This window comes from Lepus europaeus, chromosome 11 (assembly GCF_033115175.1).
Source record: "Lepus europaeus isolate LE1 chromosome 11, mLepTim1.pri, whole genome shotgun sequence".
Taxonomy (NCBI): Eukaryota; Metazoa; Chordata; class Mammalia; order Lagomorpha; family Leporidae; genus Lepus; species Lepus europaeus.
The window spans coordinates 40302421-40315547 of NC_084837.1; the positions used below are offsets into that span (position 1 = coordinate 40302421).

The following is a 13127-nucleotide window of genomic DNA, read 5'->3' on the forward strand; positions in this document are numbered from 1 at the left end:
GCATGGATAAGCAGGACCCTCGGTCTCCAGTCCAGGGCTTTGTGTTCAGCACTTCTCCTGCACTAATCACTAGTATCATTTTTTGACTAGTTGCTGGGGGGGAAAAATGTCTTCCTTTATGAAAATAGCATTTGAAAATTTGTTTAAATGGGGCAAGTGTTTGACTTAGCAGTTAAGACCCTACTTGGGACCCTTGCATCCTGTGATAGAGTCCTGGGTTTGAGTCCCACCTCTGCTCCCAGTTTCAGCTTCCTGTTGGAAGACCGAGGGTCCTGCTTATCCATGCTACATCTGGCCTCTCTGCTCCAGAGAGACCATTGTTCCTAGGAGGTGCTGCACACAGGTCAAGAAATATCCAGGGAACATCCCAAAGATCTCGAATGAACTTGGAACCAGCATTGTGGCGCAGTGCATTAGGCTGCCACCTACAATGCCAGCATTCCATATAAGTGCAAGTTACTCCTGACTGCTCCACTTCCGATCTGGCTCCCAGATGACCTGGGAAGGCAACAGAAGATGGTCCTAATACTGGGCCCCTGCCACCCACGTGGGAGAGCCAGTTGGAATTCTGGGCTCCTAGCTTCAGCCTGGCCCCAGCCTGAGCAAGTATGGACATCTGTGGAGTGACCCACCATACTGAAGACCTCTTTCTCTTGTCTTTCTGTAACTCAATCTTTCAAATAAAATAAATCTAAAAAAAAAAAAAGTCATGCTGAGCTCACCAAAAATTAGCAAGCTAAAATTTTAGACATGCAAACTGTGCCACTACTTTTTTTTGGCATTTTTTTGACAGGCAGAGTTAGACAGTGACAGAGAGAGAGAGAAAGGTCTTCCTTTTTCCATTGGTTCACCCCCCAATGGCCGCTATGGCCGGTGCGCTGTGCCGATCTGAAGCCAGGAGCCAGGTGCTTCCTCCTGGTCTCCCATGTGGGTGCAGGGCCCAAGGACTTGGGCCACCCTCCACTGCCTTCCTGGGCCACAGCAGAGAGGTGGACTGGAAGAGGAGTAACCGGGACAGAATCCGGCGCCCCAACCGGGACTAGAACCTGGGGTGCTGGCGCCGCAGGTGGAGGATTAGCCTAGTGAGCCGTGGTGCCGACTGTGCCACTACATTTTAAGAATTAAATGAACGAATAATAAAAGTTCTGGAGATCTGTTGCATTACAATGTGAATATACTTAACACTATTGAGCTGTTTAAGATGGTGGGTCAGGCATTGTGGCAGACAGGTTAGGCCATGGTTTGGGGTGTGCTGCTTTGGATGCCCACATCCGTACTGGAGTGCCAGGGATCAAGTTCTGCCTCTGTCCTGATTCCAGCTTCCTCCTTATGCACAACCTGGGTTATAGCACTTGGGACCCTGATACCCACATGGGAGATTTGAACAGAGTTCCTGGCCTCTGGCTCTGGCTTGGCCCAGTTCTGGCTCTTGTGAGAATACGGAGAGTGAACCAGTGGATGGAAACTCTTTCTCTCTGCCTTTCAAACAAAAAAACAAAAACAAAAACAAAAAAGAAAAAATAATTCAAATATCTTAAAGGCTAAATTATAATGTAATAATTTTTCAAGTTTTTAAATTTATTTGAAAGGCAAAGAGAGAGAAAGAGAGAGACAGACATCAAGAGAGATGGCTCATTTGTCCATCCACTCCCCAAATGCCTGCAAAGGAAGAGCTGGGCCAGGACAAAGTCAGGAACCGGGAACTCGATTTGGGTCTCCCATGTGGGTGCAGGGGCCCATGGACTTGGGTCTGCTGCTGCTTTCCCAGGAGCATTAGCAGGGAGCTGGATCAGAAGTGGAGCATCTGGGACTCTTTCTGATTCCTGTGATAAATTGATGTCATCCTCTGAGTTCCAAATTCTGTACTTTCTCAAATCCTTTTTTTTTTTTAAGATTTATTTATTTATTTGAAAGTCAGAGTTACACAGAGAGAGGAGAGGCAGAGAGAGAGAGAGGTCTTCCATCCGATGGTTCAATCCCCAATTGTCCTCAATGGCCGGAGCTGCGCCGATCTGAAGGAAGGAGCCAGGAGCTTCTTCCAGGTCTCCCACACAAGTGCAGGGGCCGAAGCACTTAAGCCATCTTTCTACTGCTTTCCAGGCCATAGCAGAGAGCTGGATTGGAAGTGGAGCAGCTGGGTCTTGAACCGGCACTCATATGGGGATGCCGGTACTGCAGGCCAGGGCATTAACCTGCTGTACCACAGCGCAGACCCCTCAAATCCTTTCTGAAAGGAGTTCTCTGTATCAGGGTTCTGTTAGCAGCTCTGTTCCAGTGGTCCACAGTAGAGGTTATTTTGCCTCCTGATGAACAGTTTACAATGTCTTGAGACCTTTGGGGGAGAGGGTATTTATGCTAACTAGTATATGAGGGCTAGGTAGGCCAGGGATGCCACTAAATATTCTAATTCTCAGGATAGTCCTATGCAACCAAGGGCTATTCAGCAGAAAATGTCAGTAGTTCTGGGGTTGGCGCTGTGGCGCAGTAGGTTAATCCTCCACCTGTGGCACAGACATCCCATATGGGTACTTGTTCTAGTCCCGGCTGCTCCTCTTTGATCCAGCTCTCTACTGATGGCCTGGGAAAGCAGTAGAAGATAGCCTGACCACTTGAGTGTGGCTGTGCACCCAGGTGGGAGACCCAGGAGAAGCTTCTGGCTTTAGATCGGCCCAGCTCTGGCCGTTGTGGCTATTTGAGGAGTGAACCAGCAGATGGAAGATCTCTCTTGTCTCTCCCTCTCACTGTCTGTAACTCTACCTTTCAAATAAATAAATAAATAAAAATCTTAAAGAGTACCTGGTAAAAGAATTAAAAAAAAAAAAAAAAAAGAATGATAAGTGTCAGTAGTGCTGTAGTTGAGAAACCCAGAGCCTGATGTTTCTTAGTGGTTTTGTAAATGAGCGTAGAAATTTTTATTTTTGGGGCCGGCGCCGTGGCTCACATGGTTAATCCTCTGCCTGTGGCGCCAGCATCTCATATGGGCGCCAGGTTCTAGTCCCGGTTGCTCCTCTTCCAGTCCAGCTCTCTGCTGTGGCCCAAGTGCTTGGGCCCTGCACCCACATGGGAGACCAGGAGGAAGCGCCTGGCTCCTGGCTTCGGATCGGCACAGCACTGGCCGTGGCGGCCATTTGGGGAGTGAACCAGCAGAGGGAAGACCTTTCTCTCTGTCTGTCTCTCTCACTGTCTAAAACTCTACCTGTCAAATAAATAAATAAACAAAAAAATTTTTTTTTGTTTTAAGGTTGGTGTTGTAGATAGTTAAGCTGCCACCTGCAATGGCAGCATCCCATTTGGGCTCCAGTCCAAGTCCCAGCTGCTCTGCTTCTAATCCTGTTCCATGCCAATGTGCCTGGGAAAGCAGCACATAATGGCCCAAGTGCTTGGGTCCCTGGTACCCATATGGGAGACCCAGAAGAAGCTCCTGGTTCCTCGCATTAGCCTGGCCAGCCCCAGCCATTGCAGCCATTTAGGGGGATTTGGAGATTGAATCAGTGGATGGAAGATTGGTGTGTCTGTCTCCACCCCCATCCCACCCCCCACCCCACCCCCCCGCCGTGACTGTCTTTTAAATGAAAATAAATAAATTGTTTGTAAAATTTTTTATTTCATATTTTCCCCCCTTTTTTAGGGTAACCTACAGTTGCTGCAGAACTGCCTGGCAGTGTTAAATGGAGATACATAAGGCTTATTCCACCTTCCTGCTAAAAAGGGCTGCCTTCCTTCCAATTTTACTTTTTGTTTTCTTAATGATGTTAGCCATTTATGCTCACTGGAAACAACAACAAAAAAGCAGCTGAAAGTGCATCTACTCTTCTTTTTCTGAAAAAGTCCATAAGGGAGCAACACCACCGTGCACAGGTGATGCCAGTCTGTGGTGTGTCCCTGCACTGTCTTCCCAGGGACAGTCATCCATCTTTGTGCGCTTGTCCTACTCAGAAGCCCAAAGTTCAGTCTTTTTAAAGTACTTTCTATAACTGTGTTTATTTTATAAATAGTATTCCTTATGGCTGCCAATCTTATTTACCTTTAAGTGATTTCTGAAGTTTAACCCTTCCAAAATACATTGTCCAAACAAGACAGAGATTGCCTTTCTTGAGTTTTTTTTAAATTTTGTTTTAAAACACATTGTATACCACCTTGGTTCGTTCATGTATCCTGGCAAAGCATCGTGATCATACTTATTTTTAATTAACATTTCTTAGAAGTTTTGAGACAAACTTTATGTATCTTTATAAGTATGATTTCTGAAGAAAAGCAAATGCATTAGTATGTTTGCCTTAAACTTGTAGACTAAACCAATTATTGTAAAATAACCAGCGATAACAGTGATATTTTTAACTCTGTGGTCATGGTATCACTCTGAAATCTGGAGTAGCTGTAATAAATCTACTCCTACGTTATGCTTTACAGTGCAGGTTTTAGTTTTTCTTTTTTCTTACCTCTTTTAAAATGGCATATTGAACCAAGTTCACCATTCCCTCCACAAAAGAAGGAACTGCTCCTCTGTGTGTACTCCACAGAAGTAGGAACTGGGCAGGGCAGGTGAGAGATGGCTGTTTCTGAAACAAGGAGCAGACAACAGTCTATTTAGGTTTCCTGGATTCCGTCCCTGGCCCGGTCAGTTAGATATGAGACACAGGCCGCCAGTCCACTCGGTAGTTACCATGCCAGTGTGTAAAATGGTACGTAGAGGGAAAGAGGTCTGCTAAAAGGAATACACTTACCCGTAAGGGAAAAAGTAGAATATTTTGGATAAAATTTGGTATATGATAGGATACCATTTGCCAGTAGTTATATTAAAAATGTTATTGGCCTTTCTAATGTGAATGAACATTATTGTCATTCCTAGTTTTAAGTTAGATTGAGTGCTTGGGTTTTTTTCACTCTTTGTCTAACTTTTCTCCCGTTTGGAAACCACAGGCATGTGGGCTGGTCACCCCTTGGATGGGTTCCTAATTCGTTTACATTGTCCCAAGCCGTTCTGAAGAAGGCCTGGTCTCGGTCTCATCGCCAGTCGTGGTGATCCCAGCCTTTCTCAGCAGCATGTGCTCTCCATGTCCTCTCGTGTGCTGGTCTAACTGACATGTTCCCCAGTGCTGTTTGAACTGTTGGTTTTTCTCTTGGCTGAGAGATCTGTGTGTTTTGTCCTTCATGTAATCTTCACTGGTAAAAATACGCTCCTGCGAAGTCCAGCAGTGGGTGACCCAGGACTGAGGCCTGACTTCAGGATTCAGACCCAGCCCCTTCGCCTTCTGCCCTGTGGCCTCAAGCCAGAGTTGAGCAGGTTCACTTGACTTCTGCCTCAGTTCGCTACTACAAAGGACATGTTGACCTACCTCACAGGGATGTTGTGAGGATTAATAAATGTTGGTAACCATGCTTTGGAAAAGTGAAGAGACGCTGTGTAAATGCAAACAAATAGCAAGTGCAGGGCGACAGGTTCCACGGTGTTCACTCACCCGTTGGCAAGTGGTCTTTTGTGGAGGCGGTTGAATGGAAGATGCACTCCTTGGCCTATGGTTTGCATTTTTTAAGTGCTTGTTGTGAGGTTGGGAGTGTGCTGGAAGCAGCGTGTGTGTGTGTTGGAGAGGGTATTTAATATACACACTGAATTGACAGTTGCACTAAGGAAGGCCTTCTCACTAACAAAACTTATAAATAAGGTAAAGAATGTATATGACTCCCTGAAGAGCAAACTAAGGAAATATTGAACAACTGAAATACTCATTACGTAGCTGTCAGGAAAGAAGAGGCAGAGTATGAAGCCAAAGCCAGACCTTTATTCTGAGGAATAAAGCCTGGGGGTGGGGGTCAGTCCCAGGTGAATGTATGGCAGAGAGTTATCAGTGAACACACAGCAGAGAGCGAGCACCTTCCCTTACAGACAAGTGGTTTATATGGTACAAAGTGGCCGGAGGGGATGGGGGGGTCTGAGCTAAAGCTGGGCTGCCAGGATGGAGGGAGAGCTCGGGCTCGTTCTAGAGGTCCTGTGAGATCCACTGTGAGGGGGGAGGGGTTTGGCTGAGGCTGCGGCTGAACTCAGGCTGAGTTGGGAGGAGACCACTCGGGCTGATAGCTGAACTCTTCAGGTAATGGTGTGTTCAGCAGTCCAGGCAGCGCAGGGCTGGTCAACACAGGGTGGGGCTGTATACAGGGCAGAGAATGGGGGTCCTGCTTGCTGTTATGTATGTGAGGAGTCAGTAGGATCTAAGGCTTTTTGTCCTTGTACCATCAATAGCTCACCGTTTTTGTCCCTGATAAAAACAGCCAGCCCTAGATTCATTGCTGAAGCATTTGCTTAATATTTGACCATCTGGTGGCACAAAATTGAAACGAGAAGACACCTAGTGGTACAGAAAAAGCTCTGCATGAAGGGTTTCTCTGCGTTCAGTCCAAGAGAGCCCTTGGAGACCAGAAGCAGAGTTGACTTGTGGGAGGTGATGGCCATGCCCTGTGGGATGAGGGGACGAGGAGTGGTCCAGGCAGTGGGAGTAGCCTGGAGAGTCAGCTATAGTAGAAACAATTCAGGGAGAGGGGTGTATGCAGGGGAGGTGAAGGGGTGGAGATGAAATCGCACAGGAAAGTATACAGTAGACGAGGTGAGGTGTACTTAGTTTGGAAAATCTTCAGTTTATTTTTTAAAGATTTTATTTATTTGAAAGGCAGAATTACAGAGGTAGAAACAGTTTCCATCCGCTGGTTCACTCCCCAAATGGCCACAACAGCCAGAGCAGGCTGATCTGGAGCCAGGAGTCAGGAGCTGCTTTTCCCTGCTTTCCCATGTGGGTGCAGGGTCCCAAGCACTTGGGCCATCTTCCACTTATTTCCCAGGCCACAGCAGAGAACTGGATCGGAAGTGGAGCAGTAGGTCTCAAACCAGCACCCATGTGGGATACCAGCACTGCTGACAATGGCTTTACCAGCTATGCCATGGAGCCAGCCCCAAATCTTAAATATTAAAATCTTATAGTAAAGCTCTTGAGCTCAAACTGATATTTTTGAAATGGGGTACAGTACAACAAATAGCGTGAGTAAGGAGGAGGGAAGTTGGCTTAGAAAGAAAAAAGCGAAGAAGGAACAATTCAGGGATTTCAAACAGTTTAGAACACATGTACCACCACCATTCCCCATCTTTAGCTCATACAGGTGGCTACATGAGCAGCTTGGACAGGTGGGGCCGACTGCTCATCCAGGATGCAGCAGAAGCAGTTTTGGCTGGTGCAGCTGTTATGGCCCTTCTGCTCTTCCTAGCCAGGTGTAAACTCTCCCTGGCTGGCCTGCCACGTTGCTTCAGAATATGTCTCGGCTGCTACAGCTCCAAGCCTCAGTCACTTCCAGGTAGCAAAACAGAGGGAAAATGTTTTTATTTATTTACTGTGACAGGGAAAGACAGAGAAGGTCTTCCATCCACTGTTTCACTCCCACTTAGCTACAATGGCCAAGGCTGGTCCAGGCCAAAGCCAGGTGCCCAGAACTCCATCTCCCATGTGTGTGATGGGCCAAAACTTGGGCCAGGGCCGGCACTGTGGCTTAGGCTGAGCCACCATCTGTGGAGCCAGCATCCCATACGGGTGCCGGTTTGTGTCCCAGCTGCCCCTTTTCCCATCCAGCTCTCTGCTATGGCCTGGGAAAGCAGTGGAAGATGGCCCAAGTGTTTGGGCCCCTGCACCCACGTGGGAGACCCGGAAGAAACTCCCGGCTCCTGGCTTTGGCTCAGCGCAGCTCAGGGCCATTGCAGCCATTTGAGGAGTGAACCAGCAGACGGAAGACCTTTCTCCCTCTGTGACTGCCTCTCATAAATCTTTTAAAAAACACACACATATATATTTAAACAAATCCTTAGGCCATCTCCTGCTTTCCTGGCGCATTAGCAAGGAGCTGAATTGCAAGCAGAACCGCCAGGACTCCCAACAAGCACTCCAGTACAGGATGCTGGCATTGCAACAGCCAGGGCTGAGCCAGGCCGAAGCTGGGATTCGTGCGCCTTTCACGTAGCTGGCAGGAACGCAACTACACGAACCAGCAACGTTGCCTTCCACAGCCTCAGCCTGGGTGAAAGCAGCAGCTACCTCGTGCCAAATGTAATAACAGCCCCCCCTCCCCCCATCAGTGTCTGACACGAATACTCCACGGGCAGTGTCTCAGATGAGCTACAGAACAGAGCTCTAGTTGCTAAGGGAGACAGTGGCCGGAACTCCAAAAGCGGCCTTTTCTCCGTGTCGCCCCTGTCCCAGCCCTTGCTCCGGCCTCCTGCAGCTCCAGGGGATGCGTGAGCAGAGACGGATGGCCCCGTCGGGCGTGAGACTGTTTCCTCCCGTTGTGCTCAGCCTGAACCCCACTCGGGAGCCATCCGACGCCCGCCCGCCTGCGTCAGCCTCTGCCCTGCCCGCCGCCCGTGACGCTGCCCATCACCCGCCGGACGCCTCCAGCTGCCGTACCACCGGCAACCCAAACTCGGTGCGGCCCAAACCCAGCCCAAGATCGCGGCCGCACCTCAGCCACGACCTGCTTGGACTCCTGGTTTCTGCTCTTGCCATCGCCCCCGTCCTTAGGCCTGCAGGAGGCTGGACGTCGGGGAACCGCGACTCCTCTCTCTCTCCCTGCAGGAGCGCTCAGCTCCGGGTCCTGTAGGCCTCCCGCCGGCGACAGGCTCCTGAAAGTCTTGCTGTTTTTCCTCTCCTGCAGAAAGCGCTTTGGCCGCGGGCTGCCTCACCCGAGCTCTGAAGCCTTGTGAGAGGGCCCCTCGACCGGGGACGCTGCTCCGCCTTAGACCGCTCCGGGGGTGCTGTGCCATCGCGTGCCTCCTGCGTGTCTGGTTGTCAACTAGGGTTGCACCCAGCCGCCTTGCGAGGTGTCAGGGGTCTTCAGAAACGGGCGTAGGAGCAGCAGGGATCACGGAGCAGGCAGAGCCGGCGCTTGGGACGCCCCCTCCCGGATCGCAGCGCCTGGATCCGGCGGGGCTGCTCCGCAGTTCGTGCAGCTTCCCGCTAAGGCGCCAGCCAGGCAGCGGGTGGGTGGGTGAGGGGTTCCTGCCAAGCGCAGGGGAGGCCCAGATGGATTCCGGGCTCCTGGCTGCAGCAGGCGCTGGAGGAGCCAAGCAGCCGACGACGGAAGAGCGTAGGCTCTGCAGTTCCCCCACTGCCACCTCTCTGGCACTCCGCCTTTCAAATAAGTGTTTTAAAGGGGCATGTATGTATTTGAAAGGCGGAGTTACCTAAGGAAAGAGAGGGATCTTGCAACTCCCCAGAGGGCCACGAAGGTTGGGGCCGAGCGAAGCCGAAACCGGGACCCCGGGACCGCACCCGGGTCTCCCCGCGGGTGGCAGGGGCCCAAGCTCTCGGGCGTCTTCCGCTGCTCTCGGGCCCAGCAGCAGGGAGCTGGATCTGAAGCGGAGCAGCCGGGACGCCAGCCCGTGCCCCATGCGGGATGCTGGCGTCTCAGGCGGGGGCTGAACCCGCCGTGCCACCGAGCCGGCCCCTCAGATCTGATTGTTTTCCTACTCCGTAGACGCAGCGTAGTACGGAAAAAACGAAGCATAGATTTCATGACTTTTCCCCGAAATAGAAGCCTCTGAGCAAAGCTGCTCTGACCGCCTCCCGTCCCCGTGTCTCGCTTTCCCCTCGCCCCACCGCTCGCTCGCGGCAAGACACAGAAACTAGGATTCCTCTCCCCAAGGGGCGTCCTAGCACCTTAACCCAAAGCAAGACGCAAAGCCTAAAGGTGTAGCCCCAGTCTCCCCAGGCCTCCCGGTCTGCGAGCCGGCCAGGACGCCTGGGACCCGGGCGCGGGAAGAGGTCCGGCCGCCCCGCCCCGCCCCGCCCCGCCGCGCGGAGGGCAGGAGGAGCCCAGGCAGGCCTGGCTGGGTTTCCCGCGCGGTTACCAGCCTCAGCTCGGCCCCTGCGGGTGCAACCCCGCCTCCCCGTGCCCCTGCACGCGTTCCTGAAGCTGTCGGCTCAGCGTCGTCAGCCTCCGGTTCTCAGTCCGCGGGCTGGCGCCGTGTAAAGGCGGATCAGATGGGTGAGGCTTTTCTCGTGTCAACCGGGATTCTGGTGCGGGGGTCTCAGCCGAGCCCTTACGGCGGTAGGAAGGGGTCGCCCCTCTCCCACGGCCCACAGTGACGCGAAGGAGAGGCCTCCTGGGGACCTGAAGGAGGCAGGCACACAGGTGAAAATCTTCCCCGGGGAATCGTGATCCCGCTCATGGATAGGCGACTACGTTCCTTTACTTACAAAACAGTATTTATAAGAAAGGCAGTGTTGGGCGGAGAGAGAGAGAGAGAGAGAGAGAACCAACTGCCAGTTCACTCCCTAAATGGCAACGACAGTGAGGGCCGGGCCAGGCCCAAGCCAGGAGCCGTGACCGCCACAGTGCAGGCAGGTGTCCCCTGTGAGTGGCAGGGACCCGCGCGTACTTGGGCTACCTTCACCTCTCAGGGACACCAGTAGGATCGGAAGTGGAGCGGCTGGGACGCCAACCGGCCACTCAGCGCCAACCACACCCTCCGTTCCGCGGGTGGACCATGAGGAGGTCGACGGAGGCCGGCCTGCGACCCCGGCGGGCGTCCCGGTGCGGTCCCGGCTCCCTGCTAACCCGCTGGGAGAAGCAGCGGAAGACGGCCCAGGCGCTCGGGCCCGGCCAGCCACGCGGGACGGCCGGGTGAAGCTCCTGGCTTCGGCCCTGCCCAGCCCTGGCCGCGGCGGCTGCCTGGGAAGCGAAGCAGTGGCTGGGGGACCTCTGCCCGTCCCCCCTCTCTCTCTGGAACTCTTGCGTTTCAGAGGTGGCCGCGGGCCTCCCCGCGGCGGGGCCGCCTGGGAAGCCCCGGGCGCTGCAAAGGCGCTGTGGGCCGCTCGTGGACACGCAGCCACCCGCGCGCGCTCACGGGAAACCAGGCTGTCCCTCTCCCGCCTTCCTGTCTTCCGGGTCGGATCCGGAGGAGGGGGAGGAGGGGGATTTGACCCCAGTTTAAGGGTTGCTGGGCGTGGGCGCTGTGCTGGCTGAAACGACACGGGCGGCCTGGCGTGGAGGCGCCGGGCACAACCGACTTCCCAGTGAGAGGGACGGAGAAGGCGCCTCGGTTGACTGAGGGCCGGAGGCGAGCGCCTGTGCGAATGGCGCCCCGTGAGTTCTGTCGGGCAGCTCACAACCCCGCGGGCTGCGGTGTGTCTTTGTTTTCCAGGAGAGGAGGGGTCAGAGCGAAGCCGAGTCGTGACCTGTCCGTGGGGAGGGTCCGCCCAACACTGGGCGGCGAGGACCTCGCGGAGGTCCCCTTCAGGGCCCCCCAGGCGCGGCTGCGCGCGGTCCTGGACCAGCCCCGCGCGCCACAGGCGCCAGTCCCGAGCTGGGCTCCGAAGGCCGGGCGCGGGGCCAGGGCAGGGACGCGAGCGGTGGGGACGTCACCGCCAGGGGCGTGGCGCATGCAGACGAGCAGGGCGCGCAGAGGCTGCCGGGCGCGAGGGATCCGGGCCTCCGCGTCCCGCGTGGGCACCAGGCCGGGGCCGCTCTGTGGGTTTCCGAGCGGCGAGGCTAGCGGGAAGGGCCCGGGAGAGCGTGGATTCCGCGTGCGTGAAGTGACCGTGCGCTGAGAGTGGGTCGGGTGGCAGGGTGCGGGGTGTGCTGGGGCGAGCACCTCATACTTACCTGGCAGGGGAGATACCATGATCACGAAGGTGGTTTTCCCAGGGCGAGGCTTATCCATTGCACTCCGGATGTGCTGACCTCTGCGATTTCCCCAAATGCGGGAAACTCGACTGCATAATTTGTGGTAGTGGGGGACTGCGTTCGCGCTCTCCCCTGATTTTCTCGGTTTGAAAGTCAGAACTTTATACTACCCGCTGTGGTGCATTTCGGGCTTGAGGTGTGTTGAGTGGCACAAGATTCTCAAGAGAAAGCGGGGATTTGATTTTTGAGCTTGCCGTTGCACTGTTCCACGGCGGGAGCCCAGCCATTCCGATGTGGGTATTGGCTGCTTTCTCGCCATGTCCACTTTCTTGCTACAAGCACGCAAAAGCAGAGTCAGGTGTTTGGAGTTACAGCACGCGGAGCCGCATCAGACCTTTCCCCCCGGGGAAGCTGGGTTCCGGGATCCTGGCCTGCCGCTGGTTGATGATGGGGCCCTGGAAGGCGGCCTTCCCAATAGGGGCTTTTTTTTTTTTTTTTTTTTTTAATAATTAACACTTTTATTTTTTATAAAATGCTTCAACATACAAGATACATTCAACATGCATATGGCAATAATTTCATATCACAAGTATTTGGAATATTAATTTAGATGGCTAATAGCTTAAATAAATGACATATTTTAAGTAGTAACACAAGGACAAATTATCATAAATAGATGCAGAAAAGCAAAAAATAAATTCTTTGGAAGTGTTAATTTTAACAGTCATCACTTAATATTGTGATATTATTCATATGTAATAAAGAAACCTAAACATGTTATGAGTTGAGTAGGAGTGGTCTTTCAAAACCCAGGAAGATGTTTGAATGATTTCTTAGTGTTAATTGTTGAAAGACTGAGGTGAACCCCAGATCTAATTATGATATCTGATAGATAGGGCTGGTGGGAAGATTTCCAATCATTGGAGCATGCTCTGAGGGGATGGTTCTTGTGCCAAGTAGGGGCTACTTTCAATGGGACCCTTGGGCCTCACCTTTGCGAGATTTCCTGGGACGGAGGGTCGAGAGCCCCAGTGAGCGCCGTGACCACTGAACTCACAGCGCCGGGCCCTCTACCTGTTTTCCAACGTCACCCAGGAGGGATTCTTGTTCGTTTCGCTGAGGGTTCCGCCCATGGTTAGTTGGCTAAAATGACACCTGGCTGTCCTAGGCGTCCAAATGTGCATTACCGGACAGCAGGTTCCCAGCTGTGTAGCTCTGAGCCCAGCCCGCGCAAGAATCCCACTGTCTCACAGGGAAATCGCAGTTAGAAATACTCTTGTGGGCCTAGTAGGTTGGAGCCTCCGCCTGCCACACCGGCCTCCCATAGGGGCGTCGGGAGGAGTCGCGGCTGCTAATCTTCGGTGCAGCTCCGCACTGCAGTGGAAGTCATGGCCCGAGTGTCTGGGCCCCTGACCCGCGTGGGAGACCCTGAGGGAGCTCCTGGCTCCTGGCTTCAGGCCGGCCCAGCT

General features: G+C 53.1%; 1 protein-coding gene and 1 non-coding gene across 2 annotated transcripts in view; both read left to right on the forward strand.

Moving 5' to 3' along the window:
* SNX6 (sorting nexin 6) overlaps positions 1 to 5389 on the forward strand; it is a 60552-nt gene extending 55163 nt beyond the window's left edge. Inside the window, exon 14 of the mRNA XM_062205288.1 lies at positions 3629 to 5389. Within this exon, the coding sequence (XP_062061272.1) occupies positions 3629 to 3682 (54 nt within the window). The 3' untranslated portion in view covers positions 3683 to 5389. The remainder of the gene's footprint in view (positions 1 to 3628) is intronic.
* Positions 5390 to 11629: 6240 nt separating this feature from the next.
* LOC133770742 (U1 spliceosomal RNA) lies at positions 11630 to 11793 on the forward strand. Its single transcript, XR_009867442.1, has one exon. It is a non-coding gene; the product is annotated as a U1 spliceosomal RNA (small nuclear RNA).
* The last annotated feature ends 1334 nt before the right edge of the window (positions 11794 to 13127 follow it).